At 38.0% G+C, this 19759-nt stretch overlaps 1 protein-coding gene across 1 annotated transcript in view; it reads right to left on the bottom strand.

Annotated features, from left to right (window-relative positions):
- Positions 1 to 4780: 4780 nt before the first annotated feature.
- Positions 4781 to 19759, bottom strand: part of LOC135074279 (protein GDAP2 homolog) — a 54297-nt gene continuing 39318 nt past the window's right edge. The window contains exons 5-9 of the mRNA XM_063968560.1: positions 15047 to 15200; positions 13767 to 13906; positions 11216 to 11270; positions 10255 to 10398; positions 4781 to 7749 (exon numbers count right to left, since the gene is read on the bottom strand). Of these exons, the coding sequence (XP_063824630.1) occupies positions 7705 to 7749; positions 10255 to 10398; positions 11216 to 11270; positions 13767 to 13906; positions 15047 to 15200 (538 nt within the window). The 3' untranslated portion in view covers positions 4781 to 7704. The remainder of the gene's footprint in view (positions 7750 to 10254; positions 10399 to 11215; positions 11271 to 13766; positions 13907 to 15046; positions 15201 to 19759) is intronic.

A 19759-nucleotide genomic window follows, 5' to 3' on the forward strand; every position in this document is an offset into this window, starting at 1 on the left:
GTTGTAATCGGATTACATGAACATCACTCGACCATGTATGTCCATTTGGACATATCGGAATGGCACGCTTTGACTAGCAACTTGCTGTATCTACTCTAATCCATATCTGTGAAGCCGAGCGTGCCACTTTTTAAACGTCATTAGTGTCATTTTAGCGAATTTTAGTGATTGCCGCAACGTAAAAGTAATCGTATCATCGTACTGCATTTGCAAAGTCATCGAATGATATCGTGTGACTTGATTCGAAAATTAATTAATTCCGATAAAACTGATAATTGGTTAAATACAAAATAAGTAAAATTTTATAAAAAAAAATAAAACCGACTCCAAAAAACCTACACTAAAACGTAGAAAAATAATTACTAATTACCTACTTATTTATTAGGACGAATTATTAATATTTATGTAGGTATACCATGATTGATACTTCTGGAGTCGGTGCCAAGATTATGAAACATGTAAAGTTTGCCTGCACCGACTCCAAAAGTATCAATCATGGTATACCTACATAAATATTAATAATTCGTCCTAAAAAACCGACTTCAAAAAACTCCTCCTTTTTTGAAGTCGGTTGAAAACCAAAAACATCTTTATTTTTTACCCTACCAGCGTTTCAAGACATAAATTTGTCAAGTGCATGAATACATGCATCAGTGTGTGTCTTATTGTTATGAGTAAGTACTTACGGTCAGTACGGTTCCTTGGGATCGGTATGAGTGCACCACATACAGGGACCATGGTTTTAACTCTTAAGAGTACATCGCAGGATATGTATTAAAAACAATGCTACTTTATAATTCTTCTACTGCTACTTTATTCTAATTAATTATTTTGTTACTTGTGCTGTTAATTACAATTCTCAATCCGTAAATAATTTCTTCTTTCTACCGTGTTAGTACTACTGTCCTCGTAAAATCATCGTAACCGATTGTTGTAATCGGATTACATGAACATCACTCGACCATGTATGTCCATTTGGACATATCGGAATGGCACGCTTTGACGATCAACTTGCTGTATCTACTCTAATCCATATCTGTGTCCGAATCCGTCCGAAACACTCACCACAGGATTTCGTGGAGCGAGGGTAGATAAAGAAAGCATGGTCGATCTGTTTTAATGCTTTTGTTTTAAATTGACTTTCTAAAGTGTAGTGAAGTGATAAATTTATAAAAAAAACATTTAAACACTGAATTATGATTTATGAGTGCATTGAGTGTCAAGCTGGTTGTTGTGTGGACAAAAAATAATATTTCTGTGTTCAACGGGCCTTTAACTTTTTGGAATTAGCCCCTAGTTTCATTGCCATTAAATAAAGAAGAAACAGAAAGCTCACTACAATTTGTATGATGCACAATGCGCTTACGAAAAAGTTGTTTTTATTGAGGGTAATTTGATTTTTACTACTGATAAAAAATTCGACACTATCCAGTTGTAGTCTTGTTAATTCAGCTACATAATACTTGTGATTACTTTTTCTATGATAAAAAATCGTGATGTATTGTGTGCTTCGAGAATTAAAAAAATTGTGATATTGATTCAGAATGGAGAGTTACCGCAGTAAGTACTAAACTACTTATCAAATTATGACCTTAAGTTTATTATTTTTGCTTGCTGTAAAAAGTATCATCAAGCAATACGGGCATCTTTTATTAATTGTAATATTGTAAGGTAAAATTTTAGATCTAAAATGTTCAGTCTGATAAGTGTGCTGATAAGCTCTTGTAAATATTAATGTGTGCGCCTGCCTATATCCTGGGCATTGGCCGAAAAACTTAAAATGAAGCTTAATCTTTAATAAATAAAATTAATAATTTTGTGACATTTTCCGCCATCCTTCTGTACGTGTAGGCATTTCCTAAATGTCATGACTACCGACAATTTTTTAATTCACAAAACTGTTAGTCGCAGGCAACTATTTCACTTAAATTTCTTGAAATACCTACACTACACAATCGTTTTCGGAACGCATTTTAATTTTGACAGATGAGTAAATTGAATATCTGTGAATTGAGTGACATTGACACTTGACAGTAAGAAATTATTGATAAAAATTTCGTCGATGTGATTATTCGTGATTACAGAGTGAAATGAAATCCATTTATTGAAATTATACCCAGTAATCAGATAAATGAAAAATGTTTACATTAAATAATCAAATAATTATGGAATCGGAATTAAGGAAAGTGACGATTTCTAGTCTTGTAACATGTATTTATTTACCTAGTTTAGTCACATTTATTTCGTACAAAGGCTTACTTTATTCCGTTGGGAATGCGTCTTCTTTTTATATGCTAGCTGTAATTTTCTCGGCGGAGTTGCTGAAGTCCCTCTATCTCAATGTATCCAGTGACATTCAAGCGAGGAAAGCGAAAGCCAGCAAGAGCCGAGCGGGAGATATATTGAAGTCTCTATTGTTCCTGCTTGTTGTATTATTCAGCTACTTTGTCGGAATCATATTGTTTGGCGCGCCGCTTCTCGATAGCCATGAGGAGACACTGATGCTGGCCACATTGATGACTTTACTGACAGTATTTCCATTGATTGCGCACACTGGAGTGGAGGCGTCTATGCAATTGATGTTTGGACTAAAGACTTATGGCAAGGACACAATTATACAGATGCTTATCAACAACTCATTGTTGGCTGTCGCTGGGGCGTGGCTGGGAGCAGTAGTGATTCCGCTGGATTGGAACACTCCGTGGCAGCAGTGGCCGATACCGTGTTATCTTGGCGCCATTGGAGGATACTTACTGTCAAATGTGCTGACTGTATTGAAAGTATGTCTGATGGCAGCAGCTCAGAAATACCCATCTCTGAATTTTGTTGTTAATATTATGAACACTCTTCACAATACCAAGAGTAGGATATAATTTGTTCCCACTGCTATTTATTTATTAAATTTATTTAATAAAAAATTCAGATTATCACTAATAAATCATTGTATTTTTAATCAATTTCCTGTTTAACAGTTTATGATGTGATGTATTCTTTAACATAGTATTAATTTGAAGATAACTAAGATTTATAGTTAAACTGCATTTCAAACTATTGGGCTTGTTTAGAAGATTAATGTACTATTCTATTTTTTATTAGGTGCACATTACATTATATTTAACCCATTTAGACCGATAATTATTTTTGTAAATAAATATCGTATTTTCAGCAAAAACTTACAAAAGGAAGCCTAAAAATCGTGAAAAAAATATTTAAAAAAATAATCCATAAATAGGGGGCCGTGGGGAGCCCGTACCATATAGGGTACAGTAGGTCTATAAGCAAGCAAAACATAGTCGTTGTTCAAAGAAGATTTTTATTTATTTTTGTATGATATAAAATAAAAATAAAATCACATGATCACTAGTATCACACTTGGCATATCTTGTAAGACGTTTTCTGTGATACTAACCACATTTGGTTCTTTTTTCCTACCTTCTCCTAAGTTAGTGAGGATAGCTGAAGAAGACCTGGCTTCTTCTGATTTGTTACGTTTAGTGCTATCCATAATCGCATTTAGCAACACGATGATGGAAATTTAGCAAATCCATCATAGAAAACTCTGAGGGTTATTATTTACATTGACACTATCTTTATCGCCTAAATCTTCGTCAATCTGATCATCATTAGCGGTCATCTGATAAGACAGCAGTAGAAAAATACCAAGACTACTTATGTTTGCTGAAATTATCAAATTTTTCATGAGTTGTGGCAATATAGTGAAGCATCAATAGCCTAAAACAAATAAAAATAATAAATATTAATTTTTTTTTTCGCATGATTTGCTCATGCATAGACCTACTGTTCCTTATACGGTACACCTATTTTAGACTGAAATAAACCGTATAAAAATAATCTGAATAATATTTTTTTTGTAGTCATGATATCTATTGTACTCTATTTTTAAAATAAAATTGATAAATAATATAATTTACCATGAGTAATAAGAAATTATACCTTCTTAAATACATTGTAAATATTTTTTTGGTTTTCTGTCGAGGAATTTCATAAATATTTCCGAAACCACTTGTTAAAATACATTTTAAAATATTTTTATGTAAAATAATTACTTTAAGCTTACCGTCACAATCATTTTTACAAATTAACAACAGTTTGGTACTTCGAAATATTTTCAAAAAGATACCGTACCACATAGGGTACGGTAGGGCTAAATGGGTTAATTTGTCTTGTGATTTAAGGATGAACTTCAAATAAACTGCATTTATCACTGTTTAGATGATTAAATAAATATAAAATGTATTATTCAAGATGAAGTTTTCTTTGCCTAGTTGTGGTCTTACTGCTTAGATTCTACTGGTAGTAAATCCTTGTACACTGTTATACAATTACGTGCTCTGTGCATTGCACCATCCAGTGTCAAAAGGAAAAGCTTGCATACTATGGGTAGTAATAATAGCAATTAGCAGTCTAAACATATCCTATAGTTTAGTACCTAGTTAGTTTTATTGTTATACTAAATGACTTGATGATACAAAAAGGGTTGATTGTACTGCTTTTTTTAAGAAATATTTTTTTATATCAACTATAAAAACACCCGTACATTATCCTACCATAAATATTTACACTGGAGGACTTTAAACCTTTATAAGGCAGAAGGAATATAGTTCCCACCATATTTTGAACGTTATTCGCTTGTCTTAAGGTCCAAAAATAATGAAAAATTTGACTATGCTATGACTTAAAAGGGGATTAAATTTTGTCGCTCTATAAATTGCTATCAAGTCAGATACCTCGTTTAAATTAGGAGTTAAAAATAAACACGTTATTAGTAAATTAATAATTTTATTCTTTTATTTGTTAAATATTTACATAGCCTATTTAACAATCTAATTTAATAATAAAATATGAAACTTAACTAACATTTGCTTGATCACATTTTTCACGTAACACCTAAATTAGCATTTTATTTGTTGAACATGGTAATTACACTGGATCTTTAGATTCACGTGTTAACAGCAATAAAATTTGCGACCTAAGAATTATTATGAGTATAATAAAGTAACAATAGTTAACACATCTAAGGCCTTGTTGATATATCTTTTGTTTAAAAGTGCAATAATTCATTAAAAATTGGTTGTAGGGTATACAATTTCAACGATTTTTGGGTTCTTTAACTGATACAATGCTAATTTCCATCTCAACTTACTCTTGACCAGTAAGACAAAAATTTAAACGGATTTATGGAAAATGACTTAACTTACAAAAATACGACTGTATTAAAAGTTTAATTACACAATACAGCATTAACAACAATAGACAATCACACATTTCAATATTGCGTCAACGTTTTAACACTACAAATATTCAATCACTGAAGGGTAAAGTAGGTGGCACAATGATTAGGTTTAACTGTAGAAAAAATATACTGCTTCTATAACAATATCCACTGTATTTTGTACCATTCGTTCAGCTCATTGCGATGTGGTCTTGTATACAATCGTAATAAAATATTGCATTTCGTTAGCTTCTATTGCTACTGCGCTAAGCGTCACGGTAGCTAGTTACATTTTACATTATAGGCTTTATTGGGTCCCGTCACAATGGTGAACACCATAGGATGGGATCCCTCAGATTCATAACGACGTAGGAAGAAGTCCTGCGATAGCAGTCTTCTGTCCCTTGCCACACTACGCTACAATTATACCGATTACCGACAATAACTTTGAAATGTGGCAGTGGTATTTATCATTAATTGGCAACACTACCAAAACTTATAATACAATATTTAAACAGAACATTGTAAAACATATTTCTATTATTGAAATTGATAGGTAAAAAATGTGTATATTTATGGGAAATCGACTTCTATAACTAGAAATAACAACGTTTGTCATATAATGGAGCAAATAGTGAAACTGTACGTCGACTAGAATCGCCGCGTCTACCGGTGCTCTAGCAAACTGCTTTGTTCTGTGCCGCGTGTTGGGCCCAATTCTGAGACGGTGGCTATTTCATTCTTTAATTAATGGTAAGACACCTTACACAGGCCTCAGCACTGCCAAATAATAAGAAAGGCAACCCAGGACAGACTGTAATACGAACAAGAAGAGCTGATCCCAAATAATGGGAAAAAGGGCTAGGGAAAATAAGAAGAATGGAAAGAGAGAACGACTTTAGTAATTTGCAATTTAAATGTTAACGGTTTTTGACAGTGTTATCATGTTACTATTTTTATTAATCGATTCAAATTTTAGTAACATACAACAGTCTCAGAATCGAGCAAATTGTAACATTACTTATTAATGTAACTAATGTTTAGTACATCGTAATTGCTTCGTACAAACCACTACGAAGTCGTGGCACACCTTTACGATTACAATGAAAAAATTCAACAGCGTATTTACACCGATACTAACTTTAAGCCTATTCGTCGAACACCTAATGTAAAAATAAAAATCTCATTCGCAAAATCATCAAGCACCTTTGTAAAAACATAGTACAACTAGCCACCGCAGGCCAATCGTCTCTCCTTAAACTAATATGAAAACTACGCGATTGATATTCGTATTGAACAAAACTATTGACGTTAAATGAATACCCTGTCACAGGATTTGAAATGTAAGTCAAGTAAATGATCAAACCGTGTTCTAAGTACATCGTACAAAATAGCACACCGTGAAATAACTAAATAAAAGTCCATTACGGACGACTAAAAAACTAAAGTAAAAAAGTTAGACACCATAAATTGGATTTGACACCCCGGGGTTTGTCGTTCCGGGACTAAAATACAAACGCCCGAAACTTAACGTTATCTCGTTACAGTCACGTAATATAAAAATGCACTGCTAATACTAAGTTACACGATACTATTAACAACCTCATGATTCCGAGTGAAATCTTCGATCAACTTTGGCTACAAAACTCTATTAAAAACGGTAATTAGTAAAACTGATATTATTGCGTTTAATGTCGATCGGAGATGTCACTCGGAACTGTAACAGCGATATATTCCGACCCGTATCCGCTCGGGTCGCAACTGTAACAGCGATATATTCCGACCCATATCAGCTCGGGTCGTAACTGTAACAGCGATATATTCCGACCCATATCCGCTCGAGTCGCAACTGTAACAGCGATATATTCCGACCCATATCCGCTCGGGTCGTAACTGTAACAGCGATATATTCCGACCCATATCCGCTCGGGTCGCAACTGTAACAGTGATATACTCCGACCCGTATCCGCTCGGGTCGAACGCAGTCGCCAGCACATCAAACTGCCCATTTTTGTTGCAAAATAGCACCTATCACAACTAAATAAGATGCCCCAGTTTGATGTGCCGTCGTTCGTACAATATTACGGACATCGATTTGGTCACAGCAACAGACAGTTGCCAACGCCTTATGGTAATGTATCTTGCTACATCCAATCGTACCTAACGATACTTAGTAAAGCGTGTACTTTTCTATATAAACTCTTCATTTATACATTTGGTACAGATATATTTTATATCTATTCAATCTCATAGCTGATATTTAAATGATCACAAAGGTCATTGATACATAAGCAGGATTTTTGTTAATAATTTATAACAAGAAACGTTCCATTAGTCCGTTTGGCAATGACAACTTACAGTGTTGCCAGGTAATATAGTTTAGTAGTTCTTCATGACATTAACAATGTTGCCACACGAAATATTATCTTAATTGGTAGTTTTATTTGATAAATGTGGATCACTGCTGCGGCTTACGTGTTGTTGGTATCGGGCTGGAAGTAGTGCAGGCCGTTTATCTGAAAATATACAAATAATATTGGTAAATAGGCTATTTATTATACAGGATAGCTATGTTTGGTAGATTGTCTGACTAACCAATACAAAATGTCAGATTTCTCCAAAGGGTTTTAAATTTAATATCTTTGAGGCCCAAAATCAATTGGCCATGGTCGTGACAGCCTAACCCTTGAGCAGACAAGTCGCTTCATTAAATAAATAAATAAATGTGTTTATTGCAAGAAAAAAGTTTTATAATTTTGAGTGAATTTTCTTTCTTCAAAATAGGCATTTGCCTGTAGTATCTACGACAGTGTCCTCCCCCATTAGGTACAAACAGTTTAGTGTCAAGGTGTGCTGACCGTCTTGTGAGCGAAAGCGTAGATAGGTTAGCTAACCAAACCAAACAGAATGACAGATTTCTCCAAAAAGAAGAACTAAACTTATCTAAAACGGTCCAAAATCAAATGGCCATGGTTGTGACAGCCTTACTTAGCACACAAGTCTCTAAACTATTCTGAACTCTATTCTCTTATATTAAGGTATTCGACGCCGGGCAGGCTGTGCTATTGTGAACTGTACTGCCTCGTGTTAAGGCATACCGACCGCCATGCCGTACTCAGAGACGAAAGCAGAAATTAAAAACCTAGCTAACCAATAACAAAATACAGATTCCCCCAAAGGATTTTGAACTGTACTGCCTCGCCTGAAGTCTTTCCCAAAGTGGGCGATAACGCCCCCTTGTGAGCGCTGCAGGCTTAAAGGGGGGCGGTAAGAGACCCAGAAAAAAAATCGGGACGTTGTGTAGAGGCTTGGGAGGCGTCATTTACTATGAGGATTCTTAGACACCGACTGAGCACTCGACACTCGACTACAAATGGGGGCGCTAAAAAGAATTTATTCTCAAAGTGGGCAGTAGACAAAACAAGTTTGGGAACCGCTGTGTAAAGGTGTACCGACCGTCATGTCATACTCGGTGACGAAAGCAGAAATAACCTAGCTATAGTCTGGTCTGTGAGCACGTAGAATTTTGTCCAATGACCCCTAGCTACCCATCCTTATCGCTCGCGCGTAATTATGTTGCTATCGCGCTCGCACACTCACTGCGGGTGCCAGTCGCACAGTCGCGACAGCAATATAATTACGTGCGAGCGATAAGGATGGGTAGCTTGGGGTAGGGTTTCTGATTTCTCGACTTATTTTTTTTCTCGAGTTTCGGGAATTCTCGAGGCCAAAGTCTCGAGTTTTCTCGGGTCTTTTAATTAAAACTGTTGAAATCGGTTGAAATTAAATAAAAACACGGGTTTTTATTAATGTTATAATGTGTCTGGGTTATAATCAATGATACTGTAAAGTTTCAACAAAATCCGTTCAGTAGTTTTTGCGTGAAAGAGTAACAAACATCCAGACATCCACACAAACTTTCGCATTTATAATATTAGTAGGATAATTATAACTTAGTAATTAACTAAAGGAACAAAAGTCAAGTCGCGTGTACTTTAAGGATTAATAACCATAAATATCTGGAGCTCCAATTGAATCACTTGTTTTCCAAAGAACACAAGTCCAAATTAATTGAAAAATTACGATAAACCTGCATTTACAAACAAAAAAAAAACATTTAAATAATTTTTTAAACTTAAAGATAACGACTTGGACAAACGTATTTACGAGTACCTAAACTAACAGATAGTTAACAAAAAAAATTCAGTCTTTAAATCAGTCAGTTATACAAACATAATAAAATATAGCATACTCGTAGGTGATCATTATTAGTTTCGGTTAAGATCATTACTTGAAAATTAAATTAGTTAAAAAAGGGAAAGACTAGGCCAGTCTAAACGCAACGTTAACCTATTAAATAATTAAAAACTTACTTTTGTCTAAGAAAATAGGCTTTCAAGAATATTAAAGCTTCAAAATCGAAACTCGAGAATTCTCGAGCTCCGGTAATTTTTTTCTCGTCTCGAATGAAGCAAAATTTCTCGAGTTTTCTCGAGTTCGAGAAAGCTCGAGCAGAAACCCTAGCTTGGGGTCATTGGACAAAATTCTACGTGCTCACGGACCGGGCTTTAACCAAGAACAAAATACAGATTCCCCCAAAGGATTTTGAACTGTACTGCCTCGTGTTAAGGTGTACCGACCGTCATGTCGTACTCGGTGACGAAAGCAGAAATAACCTAGCTATAGTCTGGTCTGTGAACACGTCGCACGTAATTATATTGCTGTCGCGACTGTGCGACTAGCACCCGCAGTTAGTGTGCGAGCGCGATAGCAACATAATTACGCGCGACGCGAGCGATAAGGATGGGTAGCTTGGGGCTTTAACCAACAACAAAATACAGATCCTCCAAAGGATTGTGAACTGTACTGCCTCGTGTTAAGGTGTACCGACCGTCATGTCGTACTCGGTGACGAAGGCGGGCAGCTCGAGCTGGTCGCGAGCCATGACGGAGTACAGGTACTCGACGCCGGGCAGGCTGTGCTATTGTGAACTGTACTGCCTGGTGTTAAGGTGTACCGACCGTCATGTCGTACTCCGTGACGAAGGCGGGCAGCTCGAGCTGGTCGCGCGCCATGACGGAGTACAGGTACTCGACGCCGGGCAGGCTGTGCACTTTGGCCTTGATCGCCGGCGCCATGAACGTCGTGAACCACCACGTCATCATCTGGAAGGACAACACATGTTATACGTCACATATTACATGTATAGTCTGGTCTGCGAGCACGTAGAATTTTGTCCAATGACCCCAAGCTACACATCCTTATCGCTCGCGCGTAATTACGCTCACGCACTCACTGCGGGCGCCCGTCGCACAGTCGCGACAGCAATATAATTACGCGCGAGCGATAAAGACGTGTAGCCTGGGGTCATTGGACAAAATTCTACGTGCTCACGGACCGGGCTTTAGCATATTGCAATTCGCATATTACATGCCACATTCGTTCGTTTCAGCCAAATGACGTCCACTGCTGCAGCGCAGGACCGTGCATTGTGGAAAACCTTGGAGGAGGCCTTTGTCCAGCAGTGGACATGCCACATTACACGTCGCATATTACATGCCATATAAATATTATTCGTAGCACATTACATGACACATTACCCGTAGCATATTACATGCCACATATTCCTACAGTGCCGGACTGTAACCCTAAGTAAATTAAGCAATTGTTTGGGCACCACGTCGTAGGCCCGAGAAATGTTTTGAATAATCAAACAGATTTCATTATTCAAGAAACCAGAAAATAATTATAATTGGTTATTCAAAACACTTTTCCACTCCGCCTTGCGGTCTTGGTGGAAACCGGGCCTTGGAGGTACCAAAAAGCACCAAAAAACAATTTGATAGCACGTAAAAATTGTTCCGCGGATTTAAGACCCGTAAAAGTAGCTAAGGGGCAGGCACACAGGTATGAATTGCTTAGGGCATCGAGTAATCTTAATCCGGCACTGATTGCATACTAATATTTATAATAATAACTTACTTTTGTCCAAAACGTGGGGTGAACGATGTAGAACGCTTTCAAGTTCTTCTTATATCTGTAAATAAAAGATGTCATGATCAAATGGGTCACACTAAATAGACTTATAATTAGATCAAGGCCGAGAGTCGATCGGGCCCTACATTTGCTATTTAAAACTCATGAATGTCTTGACGACATCGTTTCTATACTGTTAGCATAAATTAATAATTGTGGTATAGCCTATCCTATAGTAATGAAATAGCATTAGTGCACTGGTATGAATGCTATTCTATGTATTGTATTATCTACTAGCTTTCCGCCCGCGGCTTCGCCCGCGTGGAATTTTGTCTGTCACAGAAAAACTTTATCGCGCGCGTCCCTGTTTCAAAAACCGGGATAAAAACTATCCTATGTTCTTTCCCGGGACTCAAACTATCTCTATGCAGAATTTCATCAAAATCGGTTGCGAGGTTTAAGCGGGAAAGCGTAACAGACAGACAGACAGACAGAGTTACTTTCGCATTTATAATATTAGTTGGGATGACGGATAAACATAATAAAAGTTTCATCATCATCATTCAAATCATTCATTCATCATTAAAGTTTGCTCCCTTATGAAATAGTCTTCGCAATCGCAAACAGAGGTTGTAGAACTATGCATCGATGGGATTTACATTATCAAATGCCTATTTGCTCCTATAGCTCTAAGGCCTAGAACAGACGGTGAAACGCAACTGCAACGAAACTGCAACTGCTAGTTACTTTTGGAGTTGCTACAAAGTTTCTGCCATAGCGTCCGTTGAGAGACCACACATGACGCGACCAGTTTGAACTTTCAGTTTCATTCATCGGAATCCTCAGAAAGTTGCAGTTTCGTTGCAGTTGCGTTTCACCGTCTGTTCTGGGCCTAAGGGTGAGTTGGACCATCTTACTTAAACTTTGAAAAACGTAAAAATCTGCCAAACTCCGTACAAAAAGTACCATTAGTGTTATTTTTACGGTTAAAATAAGTTGGTACAACTCAGCCTTAGAGACTAGCATTTTACAAATAAGAAAAAATAATTTATTCATAATATTCATCACATGTTTGTCTAGTTTACATGTTATGTTCGTATGAGATAATCAACGTTAATAAACCCACATAAAAAGTGGAATGCAAATTAAGATGTAAGTATTTATTCATTAGCGTCTCATAAATGAGTCGTTTTTTTCCCTAAGAATATTATTAATTTTCATGACGGAAAATCATTTGGATGACGGTGGGCGGGAGTTTGCATCGTGCGGTCCACACAGCTTATGACCGCAGTCTGTGGAGGAACACTATCTGTGGTCGCGATCCTCATCAGTGAGGGAACGAGGAAGAAGAAGAATTATTAATTTGTATTGCACAAATTACTAATAGTCCTTTCGGTTAGTTAAATATACGCTTGTTGTTGTCATCACAACACAATAGTTTCTAATCGGCAGTCTTGCATTGCCACACCTTTGGGCTTTTGTCGCCTCTACATAATGTTGGCTAAAGCCCAATCATCATCATCATCATCATTTCAGGACGTTCACTGCTGAACATAGGCCCACCTAAAACTGATAGACCTCCTTGAGCCACGAGAAAGGCGGGTGGTTGGCGGACGACGCCAGCGTGTGTCAGTACGAGATGACTTAGTAAGAATTAAGGTCACTGCAAGGTATACTCTAAAGGCTTCCACAGACCAAACGCGGGTCAGAAGCAGTGGGGGTCAGTTGCAGTGCGGCTGAGGCATACTGAAAGCAGCGCAGTTTCAAAGCAGTTGCAACGCGAGTGGTTGTCAAAAATTTAAATATTCGAAAACCGCTATCAACGCGCTGCTGCCGCCCTGCGTCCGGTGTGTCACGCTAATATGGCCGCCATAGTAATACAACAGCGCGGGCCCGCGTTCGCGCCGTCTCTGTCCCGCTCCCGCGCCGCCTGCCTTGTCGTTCGGCAGTTGCAGTGCGGCGCGGTTGGAGCGCGGGCCCGCGTTCAAATTTGGTGTAACACACTTCAAAGAGTTTCTTGTATTACAAATTGCGCGGGCCCGCATTCAAACTGCGCTGCTACTGCCCCGCGTTTGGTCTGCCCAAGGCTTAACTCCTGCACATAAGAGCTAAGTCCAGCTACTTGTAAGACAGCACGGTGTAGACCTCCTTAAGCCCGAGAAGGGCGGGTGGTGGCGGACAACGTAGCGATGACGCAGTAAGAGTTAACATCACTGCAAAGTATACTCTAACACATGCACATAAGAGCTAAGTCCACCAAGTCCACCTACTTGTAAGGCAGCACGGTGTAGACCTCCTTGAGCCACGAGCAGGGCTGGTGGAAATACGCGATTACGTATACAGAGTTATGTTCACTGTAAAATGTACTCTAACTCATGCACATAAGAGCTAAGTCCACCTACTTGTAAGGCAGCACGGTGTAGACTTCTTGAGCCACGAGAAGGGCGGGTGGTTGGCGGACGACGCTAGCGTGTGAAAGTATGCGATGACGTAGTAAGAGTTAACATCACTGCAAAGTATACTCTAAGTCAAGCACATAAGAGCTGAGTCCACCTACTTGTAAGGCAGCACGGTGTAGACCTCCTTCAGCCACGAGAAGGGCGGGTGGTTGGCGGACGACGCCAGCGTGTGGAAGTACGCGATGACGTAGTCGCCGCGCACGATCGGGTCCAGCAGCTTGATTAAGTATAGCAGGGCCTGGAATAGGGAGATTTAAAGATAAACAACTGTTTTCACTATCCAAGTATATTAGAAGAGGCCCCTTCCTAACGGAGGTTGTGTCAGATGAAGCTATTTCTTGTTCAAATAAAAGAAACTAATAATAATAAAACAATAAAACTTCCAAATCATCCATTTGCCTGGTAAATTAGAGAGGGTCGTGCTTCTGCTATGGAGACTAATTTACTGATGATGATAATGATGAAAACAATAAGAAAAGTGTGCCATAAAGGTACACAGAAAATAGTCATGATGATAGGCTATGCCATGACGCTGATTTTTTGCAGGTGACCCTTTTGACACTGGGTTGCGATTTGCAAAATGTCGGTTTGGATGTGACGATAAAAATGAGCCCATAATTATTTTAGTTTTCCGTGTATTATGGAGACCGTAATTGTTTTTATAAATGTACATTGTAGGCATTTTGAGTAAATAATACACAGTTGATCTTGAAGAACATCTGTTTTTAATTCCTCTGTGCATCGCATACAAATCGCGGTGTTTATCGCTCGTATGTTTATCGAGGTCGCCGAACCAACGTCTTTGCGAGTGCACAAAAAAGGGTATGTAGGGTGAGCGCCGTGGGAGCACACACGTACGCATAGTTCAGAGAACGTCTTTATTGTTTTGATTAATGATTTCCAATTGTGATCAAGGACGGTCATTGATTTATTGGCATCTGTCTATATGACACTTTCGACAAATAAGCTGAAAAGTGAAGGAAAATTGGAATAATGGTTGGAAAAACTAGCAGGAATTCTTTTGTTCCAGGTCTCTATAGATTTCAAGAATGAGCGGGTTCTCGAGATGACGATGATTATAAGCCAATAAGGAATTATCCGTTTTCTAAATTAATTCGCACAGATAGTAAACCAGGGAGGCTAGTTCCGAAAAAGGCACATTCCGAATGTTAAGATACCTACTGCTGTCGCTCAATTTCATCAGCGTCTCACTTTGTATGGGAGAGATGGATAGATCCAGAAGTCAGGAACAAGAAGTCCCGCTGCCTCTGAAGGTGGCTGACCATTGCCACTTTATTTTAAACTTGATTAACATGGACCACCGCACCATTTATGACTATAACGTCACGCAAATACGATTCAAAATCAACCCACTCACCTTATCAAGGTCGATGTCCCCGATAGGGAACCATTTCCCGATGAAGATGACGACGGGCCTGCCGAGCCGGTCCACGCCGCTCTGGTACAGGCAGCCGATGCCCGACACCTCGCTTAAGTCTTCGGTGCGCGCGCGCCGAAGCAGACGCTCGTATCTGGAAACAAAGATAGGTTGAGTTAGATCTCTTGTTGCATTTGCCTGGATTAAAGGCATTGAAGGAAGTCCTCAATAAATGGTTCATGTGAAAACATGTAAGAGGTTCTAGGACCAGATTGTAAAGTAAACATTTATGTCGAGTTTGTGCCGAGATTTGATTGTGTCTCCTTGGTGAATAGGGGGCTGTTGTCTCTTCATCTTTTGGGCAATAGGGTCCAACACCTTAAGATAATAAGTTTTGAAAATATTGCGCTTCCTTGATATGATACTCCACTCAACCTGATCATTACCAAAATCTGTTGATTTTATTCTTCCGTAGTCAGTTCAGTATTAGGGTGCTAAAGTATGTTGAAGCGTAGGCGTAATTTGAACAGTCATCATCGTAACAATACCTAGCCAATGATTTAATTTTAATGATGAAGTCATTACCATGCCAGCATTGTACAACTGGTTATACTTATTAGTATGATGCGCACAGGATGTGAGACCGTGAAAAAAATGGATGAATGTCACCCGACAAGTTCCAAGACAAACATGGGAATATTTGCACGGATTCATTCATTGCCCTCAAAAGTAATTAGTTGCGTTTGTTCTTCACACATTTTTATCTTGCTAGGTGCAAGCACGCGAATGTGGATTTTATTATAACGGCTCACGGGTGTATTTGCCTCCGAGACAGTTTGACATTGGTGTACATACGAGATCCGAGTCAGTCGACATGTTTTGAGATTTTGGTGCCGAGATTTGTTTGCGGTGCTAATACCTATGTAATTAAACACCAGTCTGATGATACCGTTTTGAAAACTGCTTTCGATGGCATTATTTTGTATAAAAAATCTTCCAACTCATTGTATTACTTTTCAACCCTTTATAAATGTTGAAGATGTTTAATTAAGTAAGGATCTGGCTGGCTGACTGAATAGGGATTCTATAGGACACTTTTTGTTCTAGGTAGATACTAGATTTAAATAATCGAGTTACATTACAAAACTAAATGAACAAGTAAACGAAGCCCGAAAATTGGGTGTGGTTATCATAGCTATAAGAGAGAAGCAATCACTCATATCCAAAGGTATAGTGGTCAGATCTAGATCTAATTTATTGGTCGCGTGTTTACTAACCACAAAGGCAATCGCGCCGCAAATAGAGTTATGCGTATCATTGAAGTAATATTACTACGTATAGAACAGACATCGCAAACAAAATATGTACAGTGCGGGGTGCGGGGCGGGAATTTGACGGACAGCTGTCAGTCAAATCCATGACTATCAAGTTTCATAATTTATGGCGATAAAATCTGCACCAGAAAATGTCGTACTTCATTGATAGGATTGCACGAATAGTGACGTTCCTGCGGTCGCCTCATCATAGACATTGTGAAACGATTGTGAAAATAAACAAATCGGCTAAATTGTGTTAAATTTTCATGGTGCTCAATAGCAAAAAGGTTCAGCTACTTACATTATTTTCTTTTATTTCCTGTAATGTAATCTAAGCTCCCCTCCCTTAGACTAAAATTAGCCCTCCTAGACAAGTGACAAAACGTAGCAGTTGAAACATTCGAAATCACTTCGCTCTGCCGTTTTTTGGTGTTAGTTACTTCACTCTGTGATGCGATTTTAAAATTACAACTGGCGATTCCGAATTCACAACTGAGGGGAGTGAGGCTAATCGTGTTACTTGTGTTACAAGTGCGTATGGGCTTCATACTGATGCTTAAGCCATTAATTATTTTTCTTCCCGATTAAAATCTAATGTAATCGATAATCGCCTTGAGAATCGTTAACTGGTATTTTCTAATTCGATAAAAAAATTACCCATCTCTAGTTTAAAACTGTCATCCAACAGCGCACGAAATATTATGAGTTATAGATAATGATACCATTACAGAGGCGACACTTCGTTTACGTTTAGTTTCTGCCTATTGAATTGGATACTGTAAGGAAACATCGTCATCATCATTTTAGCTACTGGACGTCCACTGCTGAACAAAGGCCTCCTCTAATGATTTCTACATCGCCCAGTTGATAGTGGCCTGCACCCAGCGTCTTCCTGCTATCTTCAGTCAGTCCATCTTGAGATTTTGGAAAAATTCCCACTCGTCACGGTAGGAACAAAGCTAGGGATGACCCACGCCTTCACTCCAGAACCAATAAAATAACTGAAAGTCAGAAACTTTCAGTTATTTTATTGTCTCTATTGTTAACTATCTCAGTGGTTGAGTACACGTATAATAGCTGTGAGGTAGAAGTTACGGGACTATTCCCACCTCTCCTTTTCACCGCTGCATCTCCTGTGTAGCTAGCACCTAGACTAGTTGATTTAAAGCCAAGGTATATCAGTTTTTAGGTAATGACTTAGTGCATCTAAAAATGTAAAACTTTCTAGTTTTTTGTAACATTGAAAAATCTAAAAAGAAGCATCATTTTTTTTACCAAGTGTTTCTAAGAAATTTAAATGGAAGCTTTTGATGACAACGTATTGCTTACTTTTTCAGCTGTCGAACGAATCACTTTTATACTCATAGGTCCTGTACATCGGTAGATTTGGTAAATAAATGAATCCATCCGGATTCAGAAACTAAAAAAATTAAAATAGCTGTAATTTTTTAATACTGGATTTGTCAATGATATTATAGAACTATAGATATGTTACGTTCATAGAAATTACGATTTTAATCCGTGCCGAGCTATTCCAAATTGCACACATTGACAAATGTAACTGACAAGTGAAACAAAAGATACGAAATAGCACGCAAATGAAAGAGATAGCTATAGTTTTAACGATTCTGCACTAACTAATCTATGTCCGCAGCGCACGCATCCTTATTGCTCTAACGTCAAAACAAGATCGCTTTCTCTTTCTTAACTTGAACATGGCGCATGGCGTCTTGATTGTTTGCATAAATAATTGAAAATATAAATACTAAATAATTTTGCATAATCACATGTGGTAAGAGATCCCTTGTATTTTGTTTACTTTAGAGTCATAATTGGTACACTTTCGAAACACACACGATGGCATTTTTTATTTATTTTGGTAAGAACACAGGAACTTACGGTGTGGTACACGCGATTGCGCACGACGCAGGCCACACGAAGACTTAACACAAGACGTCCCAATTGGGACGTATTTGAGTATTCACAGCGCGAGCGCTTATAACATATCTGCTTTTGTTTTTATATAATATCATTGGGATTTGTCGATTAAATTGATCATATTACTGCGCCCTAACGGGTCGGACACTGGTGACCAGACACACTGTACAATTATTATAATTTTAGCCTATCTCGTGAGCTAGGTGTCAATAATTAGGGTGATTTACTAACTAACGAGTCGCATACGAACAACAGCAGTGAGATTCAAACAAGTTTGATCCATGATGCCGCACGACTATTGTGTGAGCCCACCCGTAACCCAAGCTTATTTAGCTTAACACAAGGGGCTGGATGGGACTATTAGTAATTTGTACAATACAAAGTGCTTATATTCTTTAAAAAAATCTTTTTATTGCTGTATTTAACCTTCCTTTCGTATACTAATTTATGCGTCAGTGTCAAGTCTGCGATTTTTATTCTTTGAAATTTTCGTAAAATGGCTGCCGCCGCGGTGACGCCTTGTAATTAACAAATTAAAATTAAATTAGTGTTTTAAAGTGCATAAATGTACAACTTAATGGTAAAAAGTCGTTCCTTTATTTTTACTTAATATGTATCTGGAGTTATTTGAAAAGTATTTTCGTCTATAGGATGGCATATTTCAAAAAACAAAACTGCACTCAAGCGTGTTGTCACAGCAACCGCTGAGCACATACTAATTGGATTTCGGTCCGTGGACCTATTTACGTGCCAGAAACAGTCTAGTTGACATGTCTTCTCTAGTACGTAGTACATTATAACTCAATGATGCGTATGAGTAATGTGACATAAGCGCTTGTATCTTGAATCTTGACCTATATCCACTATTAGAACTACGCAGATCCGCCGGTTGATTTCGTGTGAAATAAATAAAAGCTGTCCGTGAATGTGGTGGATACGAAATATGCAATAAAAAACTAGATTCAGATGGTTATAAAGCGAGAGATCTAAAAAATACTTTAACCTCGATAGGGCAAGTGACCCGGTTGTGGCCACCGACCCCTTTGTGGCCATTTAGAACTTCAAATCGTTATAACTAAGGCAAAGACTAATATATTACTCTATGGTTTACGGGAATAAAAATATCTAATATTAGCAACACTGATAGCGTTAATAGCTTTGATGTGTCAAGCTTCACTTCAATCCAACAAGTCATTATTTTTTGAGAAGCGTTAATTGTTTTAAGTCTTAGCAAAAAGGCTAAGGCGAGCGGGTGAGTAAACAATCATTATTTTCTAAATCCTTCTTATTTTTTTAAATGTTTATGTTAATCCTTAATAAAGAATACACTGTCTAAGTGGTACTAATGATATTTTATCGCTATTTGTTTATTAAGTGGGTTTATGAGAGGTGGCCACTAATGGAGCCAGAATGAATGAATTTTCCCATCTTTGGCCACATGACTGGCCAAAAGTGGTGC

Source organism: Ostrinia nubilalis, chromosome 8 (genome assembly GCF_963855985.1).
Source record: "Ostrinia nubilalis chromosome 8, ilOstNubi1.1, whole genome shotgun sequence".
NCBI classification, from domain to species: domain Eukaryota; kingdom Metazoa; phylum Arthropoda; class Insecta; order Lepidoptera; family Crambidae; genus Ostrinia; species Ostrinia nubilalis.